The sequence below is a fragment of the Phycodurus eques genome, chromosome 13 (assembly GCF_024500275.1).
Source record: "Phycodurus eques isolate BA_2022a chromosome 13, UOR_Pequ_1.1, whole genome shotgun sequence".
Taxonomy (NCBI): Eukaryota; Metazoa; Chordata; class Actinopteri; order Syngnathiformes; family Syngnathidae; genus Phycodurus; species Phycodurus eques.
The window spans coordinates 5,709,660-5,735,621 of NC_084537.1; the positions used below are offsets into that span (position 1 = coordinate 5,709,660).

Sequence of the window (25,962 nt, forward strand, 5' to 3'; positions counted from 1 at the left end):
CCAATATCAAATGTTCTTCCAGTTTGTTTGTCTAATGGCCCTTTGCGCCAATACGTTTGTCCAAAGTGTGTTTGTAAAATACATTTTACAGGTTTAAAGCGCTCTATGGTTTTAGTACTACAGATGGTACCAGAATACTGTGTACCATACTGTCGGTTTGCTAAGGACGTTTGCCCTTATTTGGCATGTTAACCTCTCCCAAGAGGCATGAGCAGCTGCTGTCAGTCCGTCAGTATGCCTGAGATGAAGCCAAGGCGGTGACATATTTGAATCAGGTATTCATGCATTCAAAAAATAAAAAAATGAGCGCCCGCTGTTTGTTCTCATCCTCGCTTACTGACAGGTCTGCTTTTATCCTCCGAGGTTCAAGGCAAGGCTGACGATACCGCACGGTGCTTTGCACTTAAACACACTGGGTTGCTCTTCCAACGAGGGCCTTATGCCTCGACTCGCACCTGTCGACACCCCACGCCCCTCCCACCAGAACTTCCTTATTTCCCCGCTGTCGTTTTTTCTGGTACTTGCCCTTGTAAAGCCTTACATAATTCTTTTGAGGTCCGGCTTTTCTTGTGTGGGAGGAGACTCCAGTTTTCTCTTTTTCCCTTGGGCTTTCTTTACTTTCCCGAGCAGCCTGAAGAATTTTGGTTTGTTTGGAGATTTCTGTTTCTTCGGCGCCCCATCAAAAACGTGTCTTTGAGAGGCTGGATGATAGTAGTCTTTGTGCACAGCATTCTTTGGCCTGTAAGTAGAAAATTACATGCATTTTTTTTGGGCTTGATTATTGTTGTGGAGTTAGTGTGCATAGGCTTCCTATTATGTCAGTGTCTTTCTCTGTGGACGGATGAGTTAGCGAAACTAAAAGAGGATTGGCAGTGAGTAAGGAGGCAAATCGTAATTACAATTTCCAGTCTCGTTAGTCAGGTGACAGGGAACAATCAATGGTAAGGATCTGCCTCCAATACTAACACACCCTGAGATCATTTGCGTTTTAAGTGGGCTGGGACTGGTAGTGGAAATTTAATTAAGATATTTATGGCCCCAATTAATCAGCTCACTGTGAGACCTGCTGCAGATATACTGTTCTTACAAAGATATGCACAGCTGCAATAATGTGTTTCTTGAAATAAGAAAAAAAAAGAAAAAAGGCCTGAGCTTCACATTTTCTAAAACTTTCATTTAACGCTCCCTGGCGTTTCCAGCTACTCTCATGTTTATTTACTTGAATTCATGGTGCTACATAAGCTATAACAAGCAAAATATCGGCTCGGACATTTGCTCTTCGACAAGGATAAGATCAACATGTTAAGCCTTACACTTTAAAACCATAAAGAGAAAATATGAGCCCTGTGTGCTGCAAAGCACTGCACCTTATGATCTTTTCCTTACTGCGGCATCCTGTTGGTTCATTTAACCAAGGTAGTAATATTACAATGGAAACTTAGAGTTCGAACACAATCCATTCCAGGGTGCTAGACCTGCTATTGTGGAGGGTAAGGGGGGGGATTAAATAATAGGAGTAAACTTTATTATTAGAGCGCTGTCAATTCGCATAGAGAGATACACAATTGATCAAAGCAATAATAATAATAGCAATGCAAAATCAGAAAACTAATTCTAAAATCATGAAATGAAAGAGGAAAGATGGATCAAGAGTAATGCAAAGCAGACTAAAACCGATAACGTAGAATAAAAAGCAGCCTGTCATAAACAGATTAATAAAATAAATGCATTTGAATACAACAGAGGATATGAGAAGAAAGGAATAAATAATTGGTAAATGTTTGGTGCGGCATGGCTCGGTGGGTAGAGTTGTCGTTTCCCAAGCCAAAGGTTGTGGGTTCGACTCTCCTTGTGACCATGTCGAAGTGTCCTTGAGCAAGATATGAAACCCCCATTGCCCCTGATTCTGCTTTGACTACCTTGAAGGAAGAAAAGCGCTATACAAAGTCCATTTACCAAATGTTTGCAAAAAGAGAGAAGTACTAGATCATTTATACATTTCAATGTAACTAAAAGCCAGACCGCAAAGGGAAGTCTTGAGTTTACCTTTAAAATACGGTATTAATGTTCTGAGCAGCACTCAGGTCTTCAGAGAGGCTGTTCAATAGATGTGGGCCATAAAATCAGAAAGCTGGCTCACTGTGGTTTTGGTTCTCTAAAAGCTGGAAACCAGATCACCTGAGAGCCATGGTAAAAACCAGGGCTTAAAAATGATGTTGTAGTGCACCATTACAGACAAAATCTGTTCTAGGGTGAAGCTAGGGTCAAACTAGCAACATCATAAAACCATTAACTGCTCAAGCAATGTTTGTTAAACATTTCTCACAGTCATACATGTGTAAAAACAATTAAAACAACAATTAGTCAAATGTAAAGACAAAAACACTGTCTTAAACCCGCTGCACACCGCACTATGCGGCCGAACCCGACTTGGACCGGACAGTCGGCGACATTGAGCGATTTTCATTTACGGACACCCTACAACGTTAAACTACCAGCCTGTATAGGATTTTTGAGGCTCTCATACAGTATATTTTACTGTATCACTTTTATTAAACCATAAAAAGATGGAGTGATAGAGAGAGGACGCAGGTGAATATATTGAGAGGCTCAGCTCGCCCCCCATTCACTCGAATGTACGCGACATACATTGTACGCGACATACATTGTCGCGTACAGCTATTTCATTTTAGCTATTTCATCCAAGGGTACATATGAAATTATGTAGTTAAGTATTGTTGTAAAACACAATATATACTGTTATACATTGTATTTGTACGACTTTGCGACAGCACGGTGGCCGGCTGGGTCTCGCTAGCTTCAAACCCGGAAATCTATTTTTGGCTTGTGCGAAATCTTATGCACATTTTGATTGGCAGTAATCTGCGATGTTGCTACATCCTGCGAAGGCGATTTCAAATTTTGAATCGCCACAAGACCAGTTGCCGAACTCCGCACACCGTGCGAGAGTTCAGTTGCCTTCGGCCACATGGCTCGGTGTAGAGCAGGCCTTAGTTTTGACAACAAATGCCGTATATTGTATACAGTCGAGTGTAGCTTCAGACAAGCGAAGACTTGCTCTTCCTGCTTTAAATGCAAATTACATTCATATAAATTCCTGGTCCATGATGTCAACCACGACGGTACTAGATTGTATTGGAATATATATTTAAAAAAGAGCAAAGAAAAGCATTTGACACTTGCTGAGCGGATGTTTTGGTCAGATTTTGATGTGGCATGAGTTGTTAGCACATCGCCTCATAGTTCTGAGGTTAGGGGTTCAAATCCAGGCTCCTGCTCTCCAGGGTGGAGTTTGCATGTTCTCCCTGTGTTTACATGGGTTTTCTTCGTGTATTTTGGATTTCTCTCACATTCCAAAAACATAGTTAAGACTTGAAATTGTCCTTAGGTGTGAATGTAAGAGTGACTGGCTGTTTGTCTGTATGTGCCCTGCAATTGACTGGCTACCAGTCAAGTCTATGCCCACCTCTCTCCCAGAGTCACCTGGAATCAGCTCCACCTCACTTGTGACCTGTCATCCATTTTTTATACTGCTTATCCTATTCAATAGTATAGAAAATGGATGGATGTACGACCTCCGTGGTTTGTTCCAATGTATAACAATATGTACATTTCAATCTTCAAAAGGTCCAGTGTGACAAGCTAAGATGTATTTTTATTTTAAGAATCACAGTTTTGTTGTTGATTTGGTGTAAAATAAATAACCAAACAAGCAAAACCTCCCCCACAAAAAAAAAAAAAAAAAAAAATGGTGCTCAGTTGTGCCATGTTGATATACTGTCCTACATCTCAGCACCTGCCCTAGGCTTGTTAACAAAGTGCCGGTAGCAATGATTGCTTCGCCATCAAAATCCCAGCTGATAAGTTCCTCTGGGAGGGAGAAGGGCTCTGTCATTGAATTCACCCTGATCAGCACCTCATGCTGTACAGTACGTTGGCGATAACACACATTCAAACTCGAATTGTTTTTCACGGTTAATGGGTACCAGAAACCCCCCCGCGAAAGGTAAAAAACCACGAAGTAGGATTTGCCCCCCCCTAGAAAGTTTTGTGTATGTGTATGTGGGTACCAGAATGTTGAAAATATGTAAACAGTATGTATACTTTACATATTTGAGACAAAGATGACAATAGTACACGTATTTACTTAAATCTTTAATTATAAAACCTTATACAGTAATTAATATTCGTCAACATTGCCTTCTATATATATATATATATATATATATATATATATATATATATATATATATATATATATACACATTCAATCAAATAATTCTGATTTGCGGTTAAGCCGATGTGAATACCAGATGTGTTCTTTGTGCTGTTTTTCCCCTAGATTTGTATGCAGAATTATGTGAGGGTAGCCTTGTTGTCAAGAGGCAAGACTCCTGTCACTTCCAATGTTGCAAGGCCCAGGAATGAGATTGGGTGATTGATTGAAGCGTCAGTGCTCAAACGGTTGAGGACACGCTGACAGCCCAGTGATTGACACAGATGAGAGAGAGAGAGATACAAGCTAGGAGGCAAGAGGACACGATGCAAAAACAAAAGCAAGTTAAAGAGCGGGGAGATAAGGACCTGGATGGGCTGAGAGGGAGACAGGTGGTGTGTGGGAGATGTGGGAAGAGAGAAAGAGGGAGGGAGGAATAATGTTTTCTTTCCTGTTCAGGTAACAACAAGTTCATTTAGAGCGTTAAAGAGCATGATTAGGGGAGGTGTGGAAAAAGGGTGCAAAATATTTCTCCCAGCTGCACCCTAACTTCAGTCATGGCCCTAGGAATTGTTAACAGTATCTGACATTGCCAAAGAGAAGTGTCACCAGCAAGACATAATGCACGGGACTGGCTGGAAATTGGGCTTCTGATGTGAAATGAAATGCCTGCACTTATACGGAACTATTAGAATTTTCTTGAAGGGAGGGGGTTCTCAATTTCAACTAAGGATTATTTTATGAAGGTTATCTTGTCCTTCCAATGAGGTATCTTTTAAAATCATGCTTATACTGGCTCTTGAGTCACAGAGTATTCAACAGTGTATTCCGCGAAAACCCACACATCTGATGGTGAATATGCCATGAGGTGTCAAATGTCTACAGGCAATGATAGTCCATCTAATGTTAGTTTAGGTTCCCAGCAGGGCTATAATAGTTTTAGATTAAAGTGGGTTTGGGCGGCACGGTGAGCAACTGGTTTGCACAGCCACCTCCCAGTTCTGAGGAGCTTTTTTTTTGGGGTTGAAATACATTTACAATGTGTTTAAGTGTGCTTTAATACGTTTGTATCATCTGCAATGAACTGGGGTTCACTGTATTTTTTTGTCTTGCTGAAATCAATTAGTTTCAGTCTCATCCAAGTGAGCCAGTTCTCATCCTGCCCCATACACTTCTTGGCCAATGGTAAGGTAGTGGTGGTTTTATTCCCGTGACGACTGGGGGCGGGGCTGAGCTTTGTGGCCAAAGATTTGACAGGCTGCCTCTTCTCACCTCTCATTAAGTGCATGTGTTAACAGTGGGCTGAATCTCACTGGGGACTGTATGTTTAAGAGAGGTGTTGTTAAAGTCTGTGTACAAGTGGGCTGCGCAAATGTGTATTGCACACACAGCTGCTTGCTTCTACTTGCGGAAACAAAGCCCAGGCAAGTGAGTGCCCGTAAAGATAATAAACGTATATGAGCCGACGCTAGATACAATTTACTAGTGCACCTCATTTCGGTGCAGGACTTGTTTTGCTGTAAATAATGCAGCTCCGATGATACTGGTTTGAGATAGCATCTCCATGTTGTAGCACATTTTCTACCAATGCATTTCCATCTCTGGGACACAGATGTATCCCCCAACCGTAGCAGTATGATGTCTCCATGCTCCCATTGTGATTATACTTGACTATTGAAGAGATAAACGATAGGACTTTCAGGCCTTTGGAAATTGTACCCAGAAATGAACCACACTTGTGAAGGTCTGGCATCCTTCTCTTAACATATTGGTAGACTGCAAATGTCCAGCAACGATCTGGATTACTCTTTTTAAATTTGTTGCACTGGAAGGATGTTTTCAATGATGCAACCTTGCACGTATTATTTGTGCTGTGTATTCCTACCAAGGTTGGTACATTACATTAAGGAACAACTTTCTTTCACCAGACTAAGACCCCTATCTCACTGGCCTGGAGACTAGTTGGTGACATGATAGCGACTGGAAGTCTCTGCTTGTTGTGGAGACATCTCTGTGATATCTCCTGGAGTCCTCTGGATACTAGCCAGGTTGCCAGGCAGTCGCGGTAAAATAAAACTGGTTCGATTTCATTGGAGACCTTTTGGCGACTCCTATATATGCTCACTATAGAGAAAAATATTAAAGTAGCTTAATGTCACAAAACTGCAACCAGTCATCACCAAAATGTATGTGAACATCTCTACCTAGGCTCACTTCAGCCTCTGAACATATCTGAAAGATTGCCCCAAAATTTTGGATTTTATGGACGTTAACAGTCTTCCCATTATATTGACACTTAGTGTCACCAAACTGTGAGCAATCGCCACCAAAATGTACATGGACATCTCTACCTATGCCCACTTCAACCTCTGTAAATATCAGAATAATCGTCTCAATATTTTGGATTTTATGAACGTTACATGTTTTCCTCATTAGAGGACTGTCCCGGTATCCGCGCTTGCTGGCTGATCGCAGGGCACGCACAGCATACACACACAAAAACACACATAATATACTGTACATAATATATTTATTTAAAGAATATATAGAGTACATACTGATATAGGCGTATATCAGTGATTTCTGGGTGAATTGGTTGTCACGTTGTTTGGAGACGTCACCCCGACATCCTTCTGGTGAGAGCGCTAGCAATATTCTGGTCTCCCGGGTCTCATAGTCGCTGCAACTGATCAGCCTCGACAGTCTTGGCGAAATCTCCGCCAGCGAGATAGCCCTTAAGGGCCCATCCTGACATCTAGAAGTAAAAACATTTTAGCCTATTGCTGCATATTTCCCTCTAAAATACGTTTTGACTGACCTTGGCAAATTCAATTTTAAATTAAAGTAATCTGTCAAATTCATAGGCAGATGTTACTGAAATACCACTCTGGTCTGTTTTATCATAAATCAAGCAGACTGATTGATGTGTGACATTTTGATTCGGTGTAGAATTTCTCTACGGGGCCAACATTATGAGAGACATGCTGAAAGAGTGAATCAAAAGTGCGACAAGTGAGAGCCTCGGCATCAATGGCTTGCATCTGTATAGACATACTGACTGGTCAAAGTACTATGTTAATCCAGCTAATTAATCAAGCAAGAAAAACAAATGAAAATGGTTTGGGAATGTCTGCACTGCAGTCAGAAAACCTTGACAGGCATTTCTATTATTAATATGAAATGTTGAGAGCATTTTGAATTGCTAAGACATCTATTGCACAGTCATGTAAAACAGCAGAACTGTGAGATGATCATTTTGTTCCCGTGCATTTTATAGATGTGAGATATAATATAAATTGATGTGCTCTGGGCCTCTTCATGCTTTTGTGCTTGTGAAACCTAGTGCAATGATTAAAGTTTTAACTTTGTTATCTTTATCTTTTTGCTCTCAGGATGTTCAACCCTCTTTTGAAAACTGAATGAGGCTCACTGAAGAAGGAATGGAATAAAACAAAAAAAAAGAGCAGAGAGAGACCTTAGAGATAGATGATCATATCAAGTAGTGCAGGGGAAAATAGGGACGAAAGGAGTGACTGACCCCTGCCCACGAACTCCGTGAAGGCCATAGATTGAAAGAGTGACAGGTGGTGCATGAAAGGAGGGAAAACAGCAGAAAGAATGATGACTGACGGAAAACAAGGCCTGCCTCACAGCATATCTTGCTCCAATTAGGACATCTCTCTACAAGACAAGATGCTTTCAAGAAACCTGCTCCAATTGGTTTACATCTGCCTGTGGGACGGGCTGTGGAGAGGGGCCTTGTCCAGCAAGGTTGTGCGGATTAGAGGAGGAGGTGGCTCACACGTTTTGAAGATAGAGGAGAACAGAACTCCAGGCCAATGGGAAAGCAGCATGGACACAAATGTAATGCCTGTGGTGACGCTTAAAAATCTGATAAGTCATGCACAGGCAGGTGACACTGGACCGCTTTCTTACATCAAAGCACTGCCCAATCACGCCATTCCATCCACTGTCATCAAGGAGAGACTAACTGTCAAGCCTAAGCGTGAGGTTGAGTCCGTCAACAAGAAAGAGGTGACTCTTCACAAGGAGTTAAGTCAGGATTTGACGAAAATGAAGAACAATACAAAGAATGTTGAGACGAAAATGGGAAAAGCAATCACATCGCACCGTAAACTTGATTTACATTCTAATAAAACACACATTAGATTAAGTTCAAGAGCCAAAAGCAGACTTGATTTGAGTGTTTACACGACAGGTGTGCCCGGAAAGGGACTAAGCGTTGAATTGAACCGAAAACTGAACCTCAGCAGAGGTTATGAGGTTCTGAAAGTGCTGTCAAAAGAGAACCTTGTGAGGATAGTAAATTCCCAAATGCAGAATGTTCCCGGTCTGAACTTTCCGAGCAAGGGTAGCCGGAGCAGAAAGAGAGATTTGATTGACGTTAATCACGGACAGTTTGAGGCGCAGAAAATGTCAAGACAAGATACGTCTTTCACTCAGTCACACGCTGGATTTGATAACCAGACTGCATTTCCATATCTAAATCCGATCAGCACTCCAGATCTTAATCAGGACCAGAGTTCTGATACGCATATTAATCCAATAGGGAATGCCCCAGGTTTAAGTAAAGGGCAAGAGAATTTGGAGCTACAAGTTTCCCATGGTGACGATAGCAAGAAAAAACATGCTATATTAATGTCAATACCTGTTGAAAAGGTAGACCTCAGCATGAACAAAGAACTACCAATCAACCAAACAGAATCCCCTCTTCAATTGACAAAACACTTCCCAAGTTACGTGCCCTCTGAAACAAATGGATCGACTTCATCTGTGGTGACAATGCAACCCGAGGGAGTCAGACCTGGGAACAAAACAGCAGATTCCCTTAGAGACCTATTAACAGAGTCAGTTCACACTGCTCAAACAGAGCACAGCACAGCTCATCACTCAGTAGATGAAGACAGAAAACTTGTCAACAGCAGTCATGTCCTGAGGCTCCATCCAGCTCCAGAATGGAGCCACTTTGCTAACGGGGCTGGGGTGCAGGTGCAGGATCCAGACAATGACAATGGCCTCGTGTTTGAGGAAGCAGAGTCTGAGGATGAGGCTGGCGATCCCTTGGAAGAAAAGAGGTCACGCCCCCGCACCAGGAGAAGTTGGATTTGGAACCAGTTCTTTGTGATTGAAGAATACGCTGGACCTGAACCTGTGCTTATTGGCCGCGTAAGTCAAAGAAACATTTAATTTATCATTTACATGGGATGATCTTTCTATGAATACTGTATTTTATCTATGTATAAGACACGGTTCTATTACAAGCACCTCACATGAAATATTTAACCTCAGTTTCCCTCAGGTACTTATCTTACAAGATGTGTTTTGCATAATCCAACCCTGCAGTTTTCAATGCATTGTTATAAACTTGCAATTGGAAATTGATTAACATTACTCCAGTGTAATGCTGTGCCTTTGAGGAAGCTGTAACACCTTCAATGAATCAATGGTTAACTGAGGTGCAACAAAATCCCAAGATTCCATCTGACCAAGGGGCTGGTCATGATTACTACCAATCTGCTCCCGCCTTTGGGGATTGCCATATCCACAGGAATTAATAGCCTTAACTTTCGCTCCTCCAACATTGATCACCACCCCAAGGCAGAACCCAAGAGTCTTTCTTCATTTACCTGCATGTCAGTTCGAGTCCCTCACGGTCACAGGTGCCAGTAATGCTATTTCATTGGGACTGATTTACACTTGGTTTAACAGGATTTATCACTACATTCTCAGCACAACAAACAATGGACCATATTCATATCACACTCCTGTGTAATTTATTAGTCACTGACTTGTCCCATGTCACCCCCCCATGCCGAAAACATTAAAGAGTGAGCCACAGAATGACGATGCGATCATGACATGGACAGAAGGTGTAGAGCAGTTTCCCTACCTTGACATCCTAAAACTGTCTCAATACCCAACTGCAATAGATGGGCTACTTTGTAAGCCTGTGTGGTTAATTTGATAAGCAAATTAATAATAATGAGTTCTGTGTAACTGCTGCAGGCTGTTTTAAACCTCACAGTAGGAATTTGCTGGGTGTGATGGCTGGATGGACTTAATGGTCAAAATTCCCAAATTATGTTGATTACTAGGTCCAAGATTCATTAAAAAGGTCGGCACTACACAGCCGTCATGGACAACTTAAATTGACAAGGCCACAGAGTAGCTAATGCTATTAAAATATCTTGCCACTCCAGAAAGCTGCAAAAACTCTCATGGTTGTTATCAGTTAAGAGTTCATGAGTCAGAGGGTGTGCTTTGGGGTCAACAGTTTAGAAATTGATGGTTATGGACATTATGCTGGGCAGCGCCACAGCTTCCGTGCCAAATGCCCATGTCAGTCTGGAGGTTCACCAATCCCGCCTGGGTGGTTAGTTTAACTGTACAGCTGTCTTTCAAATATATACAAGGGATGGGCATTTTTGATGATGTTGCGGGCCATTTATCCATGCTTTTTTTTTTTTTCAATGAAAAGCATTAGATTATAAGATCCATCCATCCATTTTCCAAGCCGCTTATCCTCACAAGGGTCGCGGGCGTGCTGGAGCCTATCCCAGCTATCATCGGGCAGGAGGCGGCGTACACCCTGAAACGGTTGCCAGCCAATCGCAGGGGCAATTTAGAGACTTCAATTAACCTACCATCCATGTTTTGGGATGTGGGAGGAAACATTTGAGCTCAACTGACTTCATTGTACATTTCCGCAGCGCATCTTGTGCAATGTTTTTGCAACAGGTATCTTGCGTTGAGTATTTTAGCAACTTTTTGAATCCTTCATCTTCCCTTGTTAACAAAGGGACCATGTCTTTGGTACGTCACACTTAACGCTTTTCTTTTCATAAGGCACACTGCGGGTGAAAAAATGTCTGAGTTTTTGTTGTCTGAACCAGTGCCACCGTGCTTACATGAAGACACACAGGTAGGTTGAGGGTGGGGTTGAACAGACAGCGAGCAGCCGAGCAAGAGCAAAAAGGCAGACATCCAGCTTTCCAGGAGAACAGAGTTCAGTATTATAAGTGCAAAACTTTATTGTATACTAATATGAAAGATATACGGTGTTAGTCTCATCCTTTAAAGCGTAGATGTACAGTAACTCAGTATACCACCCAGCTCTACCTGACAGCTTGCTAAAAAAGCCATGGATTTCCTCTAAATTGACATTGAAATATTTGCAGGTCGATGGGATTTTTTTCCAGACTAGTTTCATGGCCTTTTGAGGCACAATCGTTGGGCTTAAAAACAACAACAACAACAACTAATAGTTTAACACCTTGGATTAGCAGTATGAAGCCCTGAACTGCACATTACGGAGAAGATGCAGTCGCTATCAAAACATTTCACAGTTGACCTTTCGTGTAAAACCATTTGTCTGCCCTATCAAGGTATTTCAGTCCATCGTACGGTACTCAAGGACGGAATTCAGCCAGGCCACACACTGATGCCCATATTATGATGCTGACATTTGGAGTACACCCAGATCACTATTATATGAGTATTCTGGGCTGGAAATGCATATGATTAGTCCCAGTTGTATTATACAATGACAGTACACAACAGAGAATAATGCTCTTAGAGATCCTATTATGCTTAGAGATGTTTAATCTCCTGATCTGCACCCGTGTAGGCCAGCACTATAGGTAAGGAGATAAATGTGAACACTCTGCCTTGTTTTTACCCTATTAGGCTCCTGATTATGTTTTAATGGAGAGATGGTGAACGTGAAAAAAATCAACCTTGCAGGAAAAGCTCAGACAATTGCTAGTAACTCATACATGTACCTCTTTGGTTTACTACAATGAAGATGATACATGAGTACAATTATTGTGCATGATGGAGGATGTAATTCTATTTTTATGTGGAACCCTTTTGAAAATCTGCACTCAAACACTGAATCATGCCATTTTCGTGTGATCCCAGAAAATTCGGTTTGGATAAATCTCTAAAGCTGGAAATGGGAGCCAAAGCTATAATCTGCGATGTCAATAGAGGACAAATGAACTAAACTGAAAATGATCTAAGGGCTACCTTTGTGGGGACCAGTGACAACATTGAGTATACATTTTAAAGGGTGCTTTCTCTGCTTTCACTGTCTTTTAAAGTACCACATAAACATTTGATGTTAAAACTAAAAGAGGCAACCACTAAGTCATAAGATGTCAAGCTGAGTGGCCCTTGATATAAGTGTAAGTGTATTTACTGTAACACGTTGCTTCAGGATAGTTGCTCAGGTTCACAAGAATTGTGCTAACAGGCAATTACCGACATTGTCTGACTCAGTATTCCAGTCGACAGCAACGCTCCTGCACAGAACTGCTTCCCAATACATACATGCACATACTTTTGTTAACTCTCAAACATTCACAGATGATAGTTATATTTTCTCACACCGGAGTGTCTCCGCCCTATAATTGTGAATTTAATTGATGCTGTCACATGGTCTGCAATGGAGTTTCAAGTGATTGCAGCAGCAGTAAGAGGAAAAAGAGTTTTCTTTAGGGCAAAAGGCGCCTCATCAGAAATGGGATGAAGAAGAACATTCATTCCTGATCTTCTCCTCTTGCTACGCGTGTGGTATACACCTGACATGTGTGGGGGTTGCCTTACAACATACTCTATTTGACTTTGATGAAAGTTTTTGTATTGGAGCTAGCAAGTTGCTGGTTCTATGCAGTTCCACGAAACTGCTATAAGATGACCACAGCTATCATAATCAGTAATTCCAGTGCGGGCGCTGCACTTTGGACATGGGCCTTCAGTGGGGACTTAAAGTGACCTCATCCACCGCTTGATACCGTCACTATCACATCACAATTTTACAAAATACGCAATGTAACAATATGTGCCATTACAGAGAGCGAGAGCCAGTTCACATATTTTGGAGGAATACCATTATTACTAAAACAAGAATTGTATCTTCATCCAAACAAGTCCAAACCTCTACACTAGACTATCATTAGGAGCAGCTCACAATCAGCAGCAGCACACTTACGGCAATTGAAAGCCCTGCGCAGATTACATTGATATTGCAATACAATCAAATTGGACAATTAAAATTGAAAATACACACTAAAAATGAATAAATGAATACAATTTAATTTAAGTTGTAACTGTAGGTCAGTGCTTCTGCTCAAGTGTTTAGGCCAGCAGAGAAGTCCTTGCAGGGCCTCACTACTCACCACTGTTAACTTTAACATATGTATTGTAGTCTTCATGAAATAAATGGACAACATCGGATGCTGTTGTTTCCACAAAGTTCCTGTCTGTCTCCAAATTAGGGATAGAAATCACAGTGTTACTTCAATATCACAATACAGTGATAATGAGATAATAGACATATAGGGACGGTGCCGAACAATAACGCTTTGTTTAGCAGCGAAATGTCCAACTAACAAAGTGACACAATCTTTATATGTTTGTGGAGGTTCGAGAGTATGAAAATAAGATGGTGATGGATGAGGATAGCGGTTAGCCTATTCGATCGCCGATAGTCTTAAAAAATTCATATCAATGGTACCTCAGAACTGGCGACAAGAAATGAGGGGAGCGGCATGAAGCTAAACTACATCTTTCATAGGCTGACATCAGTGTGCTGTATACGGCTGTTTGGATGCTACAAACGAGAAATATTTGATAAAAAATGAGATCCGTAGCAAGTCTATACTCAAATACAAATAAATCACAAGTGAGATAGAAACAGCAAAACAGAGAAATTATTACAGTGTCCGACTCCTAAAGCGACGTTGATATGTTAGAAGAAACAACTTCTACAATAAATAAAGTTCTTGTTCGTACATGGCTGTCCTCTGTGCTTTAATACAGTGTTCCCCAACCTACATATATACACACACATACACACACGCTTGCCTCGCTTCTGCTTCCTCCTTCGCCGTTCGTGGTGCGTCCACTGTGGGCGCGATGCAGGAGTGGGGGTCAGAGTTATTGTAGACAGCCAGACCAAACTGCAGTTTCGTAGCTCCTCAATGAGAGTAGACCTTTAACTCCGTAAAAGAAGTTCTGCCTGTGTCGAGCAGCAACCTACGACTGTATCTGTATGAGAGCGGACTTGGCTGCGTGAGAGTTAACTGTTGCGATAAACCTGTATTTTAAGTAGGACTCCTGATATATTGTTGTTTCGTTCAAAAGAACAAATCTTTTCAGTAAACGTAATGAACAGAATTAGTTTATGAAATGATTTCATTCTTTGAGCTCTCCCGCCGTTAGCCAGCCCGCTCGGACCGGAAACAGAAGCGGTCGAGTCTCGACGTGTCAAATGAGACGCGCAATTATTTTAATTTTCAAAATAAAACACACTGACACGCGAATTGCAATACAACAGAAATTATATAAATTGGTCATTCTTTCTCTGCGGCCTGGTAACAAATGCCTCACAGCCCGGTACCGGCCTGCGGACCGGTAGTTGGGGACGACTGTTTTAATAGACGTAAAATTTGGACTACGAAGATGGAGTTTCACTTTGCGCGCTGCCCTCATTCGTCGCCGGCAGTCTTGAGTTACAGTTGGGAGAGGCGATCGGAATAGATGAAGCTAGGGAGGCTAACCGCTATTATCATCCAACACCAGCTTCTTTCCATACTCTCGGACCCGAGCAGATGAATGACGACTGTGTCGCCTTGTTGGCCTGGCATTTCACCGCTCCACACACAGAGCACAGTTGGCGACAGTAGCAGACGGGCAAGTCGAAATTCCTCTGTAAATTAGAGGATTAGACGAGATGCCGAGCTTTTTCAACCTTTAATTGTTGATACGTAGTAGGAAAGTCAATTTGTTGACCAGCCAACTAATCAGTTCAACCCGTAGTGGGTATGCGCTCTTTGTCAGTGCTCTGTCAAACCTATCTTTTTCAAGATCAGGGATGATGTGGGGATTATTGTTCTATGTCAAGGTGTAAAACCTTATTCACTTTGAATGATTGGGTGCAACACGGGTAGAGGTAGCTCATGTCAAAGGTCACATTAGTATATGATCCAGCTCATCTTTCTGCCAGTAACAATTTGAAAGCTATCCCTATGAGAGTTTTTTTTTTCTTTCCGCTATGTCAAACTGATACGTTTACCTTGTCACCGCTTTAACCGTTGTCACAGTTCCCCATGTATGGCACCTCTGGTGTCAGTGTGGACTTGCATAATATTCTGAAAGCACTAAGGAGGTTGGCGACGTGATGCAATAAAATGAAAGAGGCTGTCATATAAAGTTAAAGGCTCGCTTTTGTTTTCCTCTGATGCTCAGTTTTAGTGAAGACACGGGCACAATGAAGCAGTGGCGAAAAAGTATGATACACAATTCATACATAATTCAATAGATGGCTGAAACTATGAAGCTATCTATGTTATTTGTATTAGTTGACATAAATATGTTTCTATATTACCATCATACAATGGAACTTGCTGCTTTTACACAGCTTAGACCAGACGACGAGGTCTAAAAACCTGGCTCAGATACAGTAACAAGCTCTTATGACTAATTCTGTTCATTGGACTACCTGCCTACTTTAGGTGTCTGCTGAGTGCTGGGTGGTCATGCACACCAGCCCTATGTGAACAATCAAGGCCCAATCAATGCATTCACATTTATAGCACTATTACAAGTGGAATGAAGTCATGAGCCCATTCTGGGGTCAAACAATTTGGTTAAGTTCAAACGTTTCTGTAGAAGAATTACCTCTAGTGACGTATTGTTTTCGGTTTGCGAACGGTCTTGGTGTGGATGAACGGAAGGATCTGTATTGTGCTTCTACTTGCGCTGCGTGACAATCATTGACTGTGCAAAACGCTTGGCTGTAAGGTGAAAACTAGTTGTCTGCTCCACGGTTTAAGGTGGAAATTTATTCTATGTAATTATAAACCTAATAGTGTTTGTGATTAACGTCGTAAGGAAAGTCTGAAAATTATTTTATTTTCAATTTTTGTATTTTATTTAATGTATGTTTGTTATTTATTTAATTGTAGCGTCTCTTTAAACTACGAACAGTTAATGTTGGCGTAATCACATCAAAAGAGCTCTCAACGGAGGCCTTCGTTCGGCAGAAGTTCTGCCTATATGCACATTCAGCCAATCCGATGCGACTACCAGCCGCCATGTTACGAAAGAGGAAAGAGATGCGCTATCATGGTGCAGAAACTTTTCTATAAAAAGTAAACAAATGGCTAAACAGTCAGAATGTTACCCAAGATAAAAAGGGAAACTGCTAAAGTTAGTGTTAGGAAGCACTTTTCGTCGATGAGCAAAAACTGTTTTATTTCTTTATAATTGTGTGTTTTCATTTATTTCTGTATTGCACTATTTTTATTTTTAAGAATGAAAGAAACACAAGAATCAGAATTTCCCCGTCGTTTTATGGAAGAAGGCTCATCTCCAATGAGTAGCTAGTAGCTGCTCCTTCTTTTTCCCCTCCTTAGTTAAAGCTAATGAGCAATAATTTGTTATCATATCTATTTAGTGTTTTATTTCTTTATAATTATGTGTTTTCATTTATTTCTATATTGCACTATATTTATTTTTAAACACACACTGATAAAAAAAAGTAAGTGTAATTACATTTTGGTAATTGCATTTCCATTCATTTCGATGGGAAACCTCAGGTTAAGAATGTTTCAGGTTACAAACGGGGTCGCGGAACCAATTAAGTTCGTAACCCGAGGTTCCCCTGGGGGAAACTCCATAAAACGGACCCTGACATAATGGCTATCGGAAAAAATGGACCATCGGGACTGACTAATGTGCCCAAAATTAAAGTAGTTTCCATTTGTCATTGCCGTTGACAAAGTCTGTTAGTTCCAGAATTGGCCGCTGTTGTTTACTGGCGATGTAGCCCAATGCAGGCAGAGAATGGGACTGACGTACATTATTTCCGGGTCACAAGATATAAAATATGACTAGATCAAATTTCTTACTTACATTTGGTTTGTATTATTTTTTTAAAATTCTTTTGGCTTAAACAAATAGATGAAGACATAAATAAAACAAATGTAAAATATGACACAAAAAGGCAACACTGGGTGGAGGAAGTTGGGGGGATGCACACAGTAACTCATTTGGGGGTGTTGCCGCAATGCAGACACAGCTGCATACACTTTTTGTTTGAAAAAGAAAACATTTGGTCTTTAACCTAAACAAACTGGGTGCTTCTTAGTCCTACTATGTAACACAAAATATTTTTTATTTATTTTTGGAAGCCAAAGAATAACATAAAGGAGTTGGGAATGGTGGATTCTAGACTGGCATAGAAAAAGAAATAAAAAGTGTGTGAGTGGGCACACCAACCTGCTAAGCAGCTTGTCTACAAACATATTTTTACAAATCTATTTGCACACAACTGGAGGAGGGAACCATTACTAGAGGATGAAGAAGTGTTAATGTGGGAGAAACGGGGATAATTGGAGAGAGAACAAAGAGGTTAAATGTGGCACAGAAAGCGTAAAGTTCAAGGTATGTAGTAAAGGGTCGGGGGGGGGGGGGGGTAATCCAATGTACAAGGTCACAACGGGTTAATTGCTTACAACTTGCATAGGAGAGAGGGAATTTAGAAAATAAAAGGAAGGAGAACAATGAGACGTCACTCACGTGATCTGCCAAGGCCTGAAGCAAGCCAGAGACAGACCAAAGAGAGTGGGAAAGGTTTATGAAAAGAGGTAGACTGTAAATCCAGGTCATCAGCACAGGGTTGGGCTACGCTTAAATGGAGGAAAGCAGCTAAATGCTTTCTTTTTACAACCACATCTAGCGACCCAGATGCTGAAAGCTGCATGATCACATCGTGGAAACGTTGTTTCTTCTCCCCTACTTGTGCTCCTGTTTTTTTCTTCCCAGCCATTGTCATAAATTGAGATACAGTATTGTCAAACAAACGTTATAAAAACAGGCTTCAGAATTGAAATGTTCCAGAATGTAAAAATGTTACTACTTACTTAATCTCTGAATCTAATCTCTGTCATTATTTTTTTTTATATACAAGCATATATATATATATATATATATATATATATATATATATAAATATACACAAACTATGAATGTTGCCTTAAGAAAACCTAGCAACTTCCCTTAATGCACAATTAGAACTGTGTGAATTGAAAAAAAAAGAGAGAAAATGCATTTTCTAACATCAGGTTAATAACAAGTACAGCATCTGCATTCGCTGTTAGACCTGTCCTTCCAGACAAGTATTTCCTCTTCACAGCACCATTCATTTCGTATTGTATTGCAGTGGCGGCTGCTCAATAGAGGGCGCTGAGGAACCACCCCATCACTTGAAGACAAAAAATTTCTATAAATATATTGATAATGAATATATAAATATTTCAAAATACCCCCGTTTGTATATCTATTTTTAGATGAGCAGGATACATAACAGAGGTTTTACTAGGTTTTATGGAAGGGGGCTTAACCCCCAGGAGATGACCTGGATGTGAGTGAACGTAGCACGCAAGCATGATTTTCACAAACATAACATATTGAAAATTTGCTTTTAAATGTTTTTGGGATGAATTTAACAAAGCTAATATACTTTGTAAACATTTTAGGCCACCATTAGATTTGTTGTATTGTTTCACTCTGCTTTCTGCAGTTTTTCCAAGACGCTTTGGTTCAGTTCACATATCATCCTTGCCATTTGAAAAACAGTAAGTGCATTTCTTAAAACAATACAAATCGCAAAACAAACTCAAACTTTTAAAACCCAAAGCCCAGTTGAATTACTGAACATATGCGGGCGGCACACCGCAGTCTATCTCCTCGTCTTTAAAAAGGAAAAACTTCAAGATGCCATTAGGACCTAGAAACGGCATCTGCTCCAATTTGGCCTGCAATCCATGACTGTCATGAGCTCTGTCTGATGACCTTTGTCTTCACAGACTAAACTACAACAGAAGACTCTTCGAGTGACGCCCTGGTTGTGTGTTATGAAATGTGCCAGAAAGGCCATATACCCAAAAATACCTCAAGACCACGAAAGGGTTAATATTGTTTCCATTATATGCAATGCATGTGATGATGCGTCATCAAAAAATGCCAAGCCATTGAACTCATGATGATTCATAGCCAAATGAGACCTTTGTGACCATGTCCAAGAGCTTATATTTATGTGAATGTGGCCTTGTATCACACTTCTTCCCTGTGGCTTGAAAGACCCTGTGAGTCAGAGAGTAAAGGGTATGGTGAGCAAGAGAGCATACCATTTGTTTTTGGTGATGTGCCCATGAGCCACATAGATAGTGCGTGTCGTGCTGCCGCCATGAATAGTACGGGGAGAGATTTGTCTCAAAATTATTTACGCAACTATATCACACAGTTTTCAAGATATTCACACATACAAGTAGAGAATATTCACACGTGTGGGAAAGCGCATCCCTACCTCCGCTCGGCGGCAGTGTTGCTGTCGCTGTTGAATTTATTGTCATAAATTAGATGATTAAGCGCGAACCTCCGTCTTCCCACATCATGAACATCAATTTTTTTTAAACACTCTAATAATGAGCTGGTTTTTGTATCTTACTGACAGACGAGGAAGGTGATTTTTTTGTTTGTTTACTTACTAGTGACGGGGGCTGCTGGTTGTCCACCTTGTTCCCACACGTAAGAATATTCTCAATTTGTGTGTGGGAATATCTTGAAAACTGCGTTGCGTATGTCAAAAATAAATGCGCATGCTCGGTGATCCACAAATGCACTGTCAACAATTCACAAGCAGAATTTAATATTTACAAATGATAAGTCATGATAAATGCACACACACTATAAAAAAAACACATGTAAATTGATACATTTTTGAATCTGAAAAACGTGTACATCATGAATATATTTGTGGATTTGAAAAACGTGTAAATTACGAATATATTTGTGTAAATAATTTTGAGACAAATCTCTCCCCACAGAATAAGATGCTTTCATTGTTTATACAGGTACTTGCTATTTTTCCACATTTTGGGATCTGCTCCCACAAGCCAAAAAATGGAGAATAGTTTTACTAAAAATGACAAAGATTCACCTTTGGTAAAATATGTGCCTATTCCAATCCAATTTTGGTTACTACAACTCAAAAATCAAAATAAAGCCATTAAAGGGGATCTAAACAAACAAACAAAAAAAGTACAGTCATGGAAAACAATATTCGACCACCGTTGTTTCTTCAGTTTCTTGTTCATTTTTAAGGGCTGGTACAAGTAAAAGTACTTTGGTTTGGACAAATATAATGATGACAACAAAAATGTCTTATAACAGTTTAATTAGCGCTGAAATCAAGCCATTTACCATGTTTTTCTTGATGATAACCAAAATCACTGGGAATACAATTCAGCATAAGCATGTCAAATAGGACAAAGTCTTATGGAATCAGCTGCACTTTTTTTGTCGTGTTCATTGTATTCTTCAGGTAATCAACTTTAGTTAAGAAACAAGGGTGGTTGACTACACACGTCATCAACATGACTGTTGATGACGTTTATAACCGTGGTTTATCATGTATCTTTTTTACATGTAATGAACGTGAATGTTTAGCTTGTTGTTGCAAAATATTTACTGTTCTTTTTTTGTTGTTGTTGCAAGTAAAGCGGACACTCCAATATTTCGCTCTGTCGAGATTGGCAAACACGTGTCACATTCTCACGAATTAGCACTCTCGCGACAGTGAAAAGATCGAAAAATGGGAAGCCCCATAAGCGAGTACACAAAGGCAGGCGCAACTGTTTCAAATGTATTCTTTTTTTTTAGGATAAATACTTTGTAGATTTAAGTAAAAAGCAGCTGATGAAGGAGTCGTACATTTAAAATACTGTATAACAGAAAGTATAGATATCATGGGTTTAGTTCACCTTTAAATGTTTTGATCTTTGAATTCATTCCAGTACTTATCAGCTAAATCTACTACATGAATTGGTCTCTTTTATATTATTATGGAAGTTTCTTTAGTGTTTGACAATACTACCACTGCCACATCAAGTCATAATAATCTGTTCTGTTGACGTTTAGTGAAACGAACAAGCAAAACAAATGTATTGTTCAGGCAGAGCAATTTACTCACCCCGCTCACATGAGCTGACTGTTGTCATCTGCTTCATTCAAGCTTCACAATAGCTGACTCCCTCTCAGCTGTCTTACTTGTAACTTCCAATCACACTCATGGTGATGTGTGGGGCAGCCATAGTGAGCTGGCACCCTTTATTATTTCTGAAGCCCAACTCCAGCTCTGCCGGCACTGCCACAACAATTAGCAGTGGTAATTTTACACCAAGATGTATTATGTACTGTATGTTCATCATGGGGTGAGCCAGACTCTTTGCTGCTCATCACTGTATCCCAGTCCTGAAATGTTTTGCAATGAATGCAGATATGCTAGTCTGGACCAGTGTGGTGGACTGCTGAACCACCACCTGGCTGACCAACTGTGGGACAGTAAAATTAGACATGCATTAGATGTTTTCTTTCCAGTGGAAACTATGAATAATATCAAACAATGAGTATGAAAAGGTTTTATTTAAAAAATGTATGCAAACATTTAAATAACAGGGCACGGAGTGAGGGTGGAGTAGAACCCCAACCATGTTCAGGTGAGACGAGTGTCCACGGTTTACCTGTGCAGCAAATACTGTATTAGAACATAGGTCTGTCTGCAAAAGTGTTAGATAAGTTGATTTTTCTCTGGCTTTTTGTGTCTTTTTTAATATCACTTTTTCCAAAAGAAGGGCTGGTGAAGATGTGAGAAGAGAATAAAAACACAATAAAACAGAGGACATGATCAAAGCAGCAAGACTCCAGTGAGTCTCAATAGTTTTTGTCTAGCTTCACAATATGGTTGACCAGAATAACAGGGTAGAGTGCTCATCCTGGGAGTTATCTGAGCTTTCAAGACAGTCAAAGAGTTTTGATAGTGGAGCTGCGTAAGGAAATGGAGTTGTCATTGATTTTGAGGTTCTGTGAGATGGAGTGTTTCTTTGCTAGCCGGAGATGACGCGACATTGCGCAAGGAGTTAACGTTCATCGCCACAGGTACGAAAACATCTTCTGCTCCAGAAGATGGCGGTGAGTGAACATGTGGTGGCTCAAGAGTCAGCGACGTTCAGAGTAGACAGTGTGGTGGACTGCTAACATTAGTTCCCAGCACTAGCCACAGGAAGCTGCTACGCATATGCATTGTCACTTACTGTCTAAATTTTTTTCCTTCCCTTTTTATAGCAGATAATGTTACTTGCCTGTACAGTTCCATAAATGTTTAATGACCTTTTGACCCTGGTACTGTTTATTTATCAATTTCCTTTGGGAAAGTTTGTTTGGAGAGCTTCAAGGTTTCAGTGTAAATTTTTGAACACAGTTGTTTGTTGCGGACCCAATGATGATACAATTTTCTCGGTGGGGCGAAAGCCTGTTGGGAAGTATAGTAGCGGGAGTTCAGAGGTAAACAGATTGAAACAGCGATCATCGGTAACTGATGTGAGTTTGCAACCCCAGTGAGCAGAGGAGTAGTGGAGGGACTATTTTTTTCCCCCAACCTCATAGAAGCATCTCAAACGAGTTGCGATATTTCAACCCCATGGTCAGTTTAAATCACAATCCAACTGTTTTTGTGATGGTGACTGCAATGACACATGCAAGTACAACACACAAATGTAGGTATTATTATGTATTAAAAAATATGCACAGTAGTTGCAATTCTTGTACAATATTTACAGTAGTCATTATACTGCTATAATGTTTTTGTAATAATATGACTTAAACCAGTGTTTCCCAATCTGCTCCCTAGTTTCCCAACAGAAAATAACTTCCTCCTTTGGTTGTGACACGCTGTGAAATATACGGCATGCAGCAATTTGCCCTTTAAATGTACAACAATGAGTTAGAACCTCCAGTGGCCTTTTCCAAGCTTGTTTCCCTTGGCTAAAAATATGTTGTGAAATGTTCTTCACCAGAGCGATGAAGTGAAGCAATAAAGCACAAGCAATCAACCAGCAAGCATCCAAATGCAGCCACACTCCCTCTCCCATCAGCTGATTATGATAATGAAAAGTCCTATTTGCATTTTCGGAGTCTAAAGGCATCATTTTGTCCTGAATAATGTATGCTGGGCAAGGGAGTAGTATTGTGATGCTTCGAAAAAAGCTTACGATGCCATCTGAAAAGTCTAATAAGCCTCAATAATGAATGTGTATGGATGCGTGTGTGTACAAATGGAGCCTCACAGCAGAGCCTCCGGAGACAGGCTGCATTAGATCAAGTGAGCACAGGGCAACAACAATGTCCACACAACATCAGAATTAAAATTATCGCTTAACTTTAGCATGGTTGACTAGTGGTTAATATGTCATCTCACGGTTTGAGGTTGCAGGGTTCAAATCTGAGCTCTGGCCTTCCTGTGTGGTGTTTGCATGTTCTCTCCGTGCTTGCGTGGGTTTTCCCATGTTATGTTGCATGAAGACTCTCAAGTGTTCAGTAGGTGTGAATATGAGTGTGAATAGTTATTTGTCTATATGCGTCCTAAGATCGGCAGCGAACCAATCCAGGGCGCTGCCTCTCGGCACAAAATCTGCTGGGATAGGCTTTACCAGAGGTGGGTAGTAACGTGTTACATTTACTGACGTAACATTTTGCATCAATTGCACTTGTCAGAGTACTTTGAATGCACCATACTTTTTACTTGTGTATTTATGTGAAGAAGAATCGCTACTTTTACTCCGTTACAATGATCGACATGCTGCTTGCTACTTTTATTTATCCTTTGTTGCGTGGGCGATCTATCTTTAGACTTGATCTTCGACTTCCGCGTAGGGCGCCGTTGTGCCAATCCAACGTGATCACTAGTGCCATTTGACTCGGAACTCACCAATCAGACAGCACATGAGAGTCACATGACTGTACACAAACCCATCCATCCATCCATTTTCTGAGCCGCTTCTCCTGACTAGGGTCTCGGGCGTGCTGGAGCCTATCCCAGCTGTCATCGGGCAGGAGGCGGGGTACACCCTGAACTGGTTGCCAGCCAATCGCAGGGCACATACAAACAGACAATCATTCGCACTCACAGTCATGCCTACGGACAATTTAGAGTCTCCAATTAATGCATGTTTTTGGGACGTGGGAGGAAACCGGAATGCCCGGAGAAAACCCACGCAGGCACGGGGAGAACATGCAAACTCCACACAGGCGGGACCGGGGATTGAACCCGGGTCCTCAGAACTGTGAGGCTGACGCTCTAACCAGTCGGCCGCCTTGCGCACAAACCCTTCACGGGCCAATCAAAGTAACTCATTTTGTAGAAAAAAACAACCGTGCAAGTATTTACTTTACAGACTCCCAAAAACTTTATGATGCAGTGTAGTCTTGAGTCTGACCAAACGTCGATATTTCAGCCCACTTCTAACTTGAGAAAACACCTTTCGGTAAGTTGCAGATGTTTCTATTGTTGTTTTGGCAATGCATATGGCAACATTGGTGCTTTTTTATGGTCATAAGTCACTGTAAAATATGCTTTTTGGGATTTTCTCTCTCGCTCTCTCTCACTCTTGCTCTCTGTCTGTCTGTCTGTCTCTCGCTCTCGCACACATACACGCACACGCACATGCACATGCACATACACACACACACACTACCAAGAAGTCTGTTCAGCAAACACCTCCTTCATACAATCATTTAAGTTAATAAAGCAAATAATGTTTCTGTAGGGCCCAGTACATGTATTGTTGGTTTCTGGGCACTTAAAAATCAAAATGGTGGCAGGTGTGTGTGGACTCTCATATATTATTCATTTTTGTTTTATGTGACATGCATGCTCAAAAAAAAAAAAAAAAAAAAAATCTGAGGTTCCTCACCAGTTACTCTTTACTTGAGTAGTTTTTTCACTGAGTACTTTCTTACTCTTAAGTAAAAATCTGGAGGACTACTTTTTATTTGAGTCAACTATACTCTTGAGTACAATATTTGGCTACCCTAGCCACCTCTGGGCTTCGTGACCCTGTACTGTATATGCACAATAGATGAATGGATGTCCAATTAACAGCAATGATGAATGCTGAACAATTAACTGCTTATCTTCTTCATGTGTCTTAACCGTGTGTCAACAAGTGATCAAATAGGAGACTGTTTCATAAGAGACATTTCTCAGTGAGTTAAAAATAAAAATAACATTTTAACCCCATGCCTACTGTGAGAGTGTTTGCTGAGTGGAAAAACTTAATCTGACAGAATTTGGAAGTCGTCACAGTACAAAGGTGATTCCAACGTGCTCCCTAGAAGCGGTCGTCTTCCAGCATGGTGCTGCATATGAATGTCTCTGTCTTAGGGTGGGGAGGTGTTTATGTATTTGTGTTCGCGCGGTATGATGGAGAAGGAATGAATTTGAATGCAAATAGATGTTCATGTGTCACGCCTGTGTGAGACACTAATAGCAAATGCTTCATTGTTGTTTTTTTAAAGTGGCTTGTTTTACCTTGTTTCCCCACCATTATCTTGTTTACCGGCACGGCTTTTACATGGACAGATGGCTCGTTCGTTATCGACACAAGAGTTTCGCATCAACTTTAGCACTGAGACCTTGTGTCCTACTTACCTACTGTACTGTATATATTTACATTCGTATTAATGTATTTTCCCTCAGGTTGTTTGCTTTTAGAGCATGTCAATTTATGGAAAACTATATTTGGTGAATGGGAAAATCTTTTTTGCTCAATTTAATATACACCCTTAATTGAGAACACATG

The 25,962-nt window shown here is 40.7% G+C and overlaps 1 protein-coding gene across 4 annotated transcripts in view; it reads left to right on the forward strand.

Moving 5' to 3' along the window:
* The window catches only part of LOC133411656 (uncharacterized), a 181,242-nt gene that overhangs the window by 56,426 nt on the left and 98,854 nt on the right, over window positions 1-25,962 (forward strand). For all 4 annotated transcript variants that reach the window (XM_061694256.1, XM_061694260.1, XM_061694257.1 and 1 more), the window contains one exon: window positions 7,630-9,424. In XM_061694256.1, the coding sequence (XP_061550240.1) occupies window positions 7,931-9,424 (1,494 nt within the window). In that variant the 5' untranslated portion in view covers window positions 7,630-7,930. The remainder of the gene's footprint in view (window positions 1-7,629; window positions 9,425-25,962) is intronic.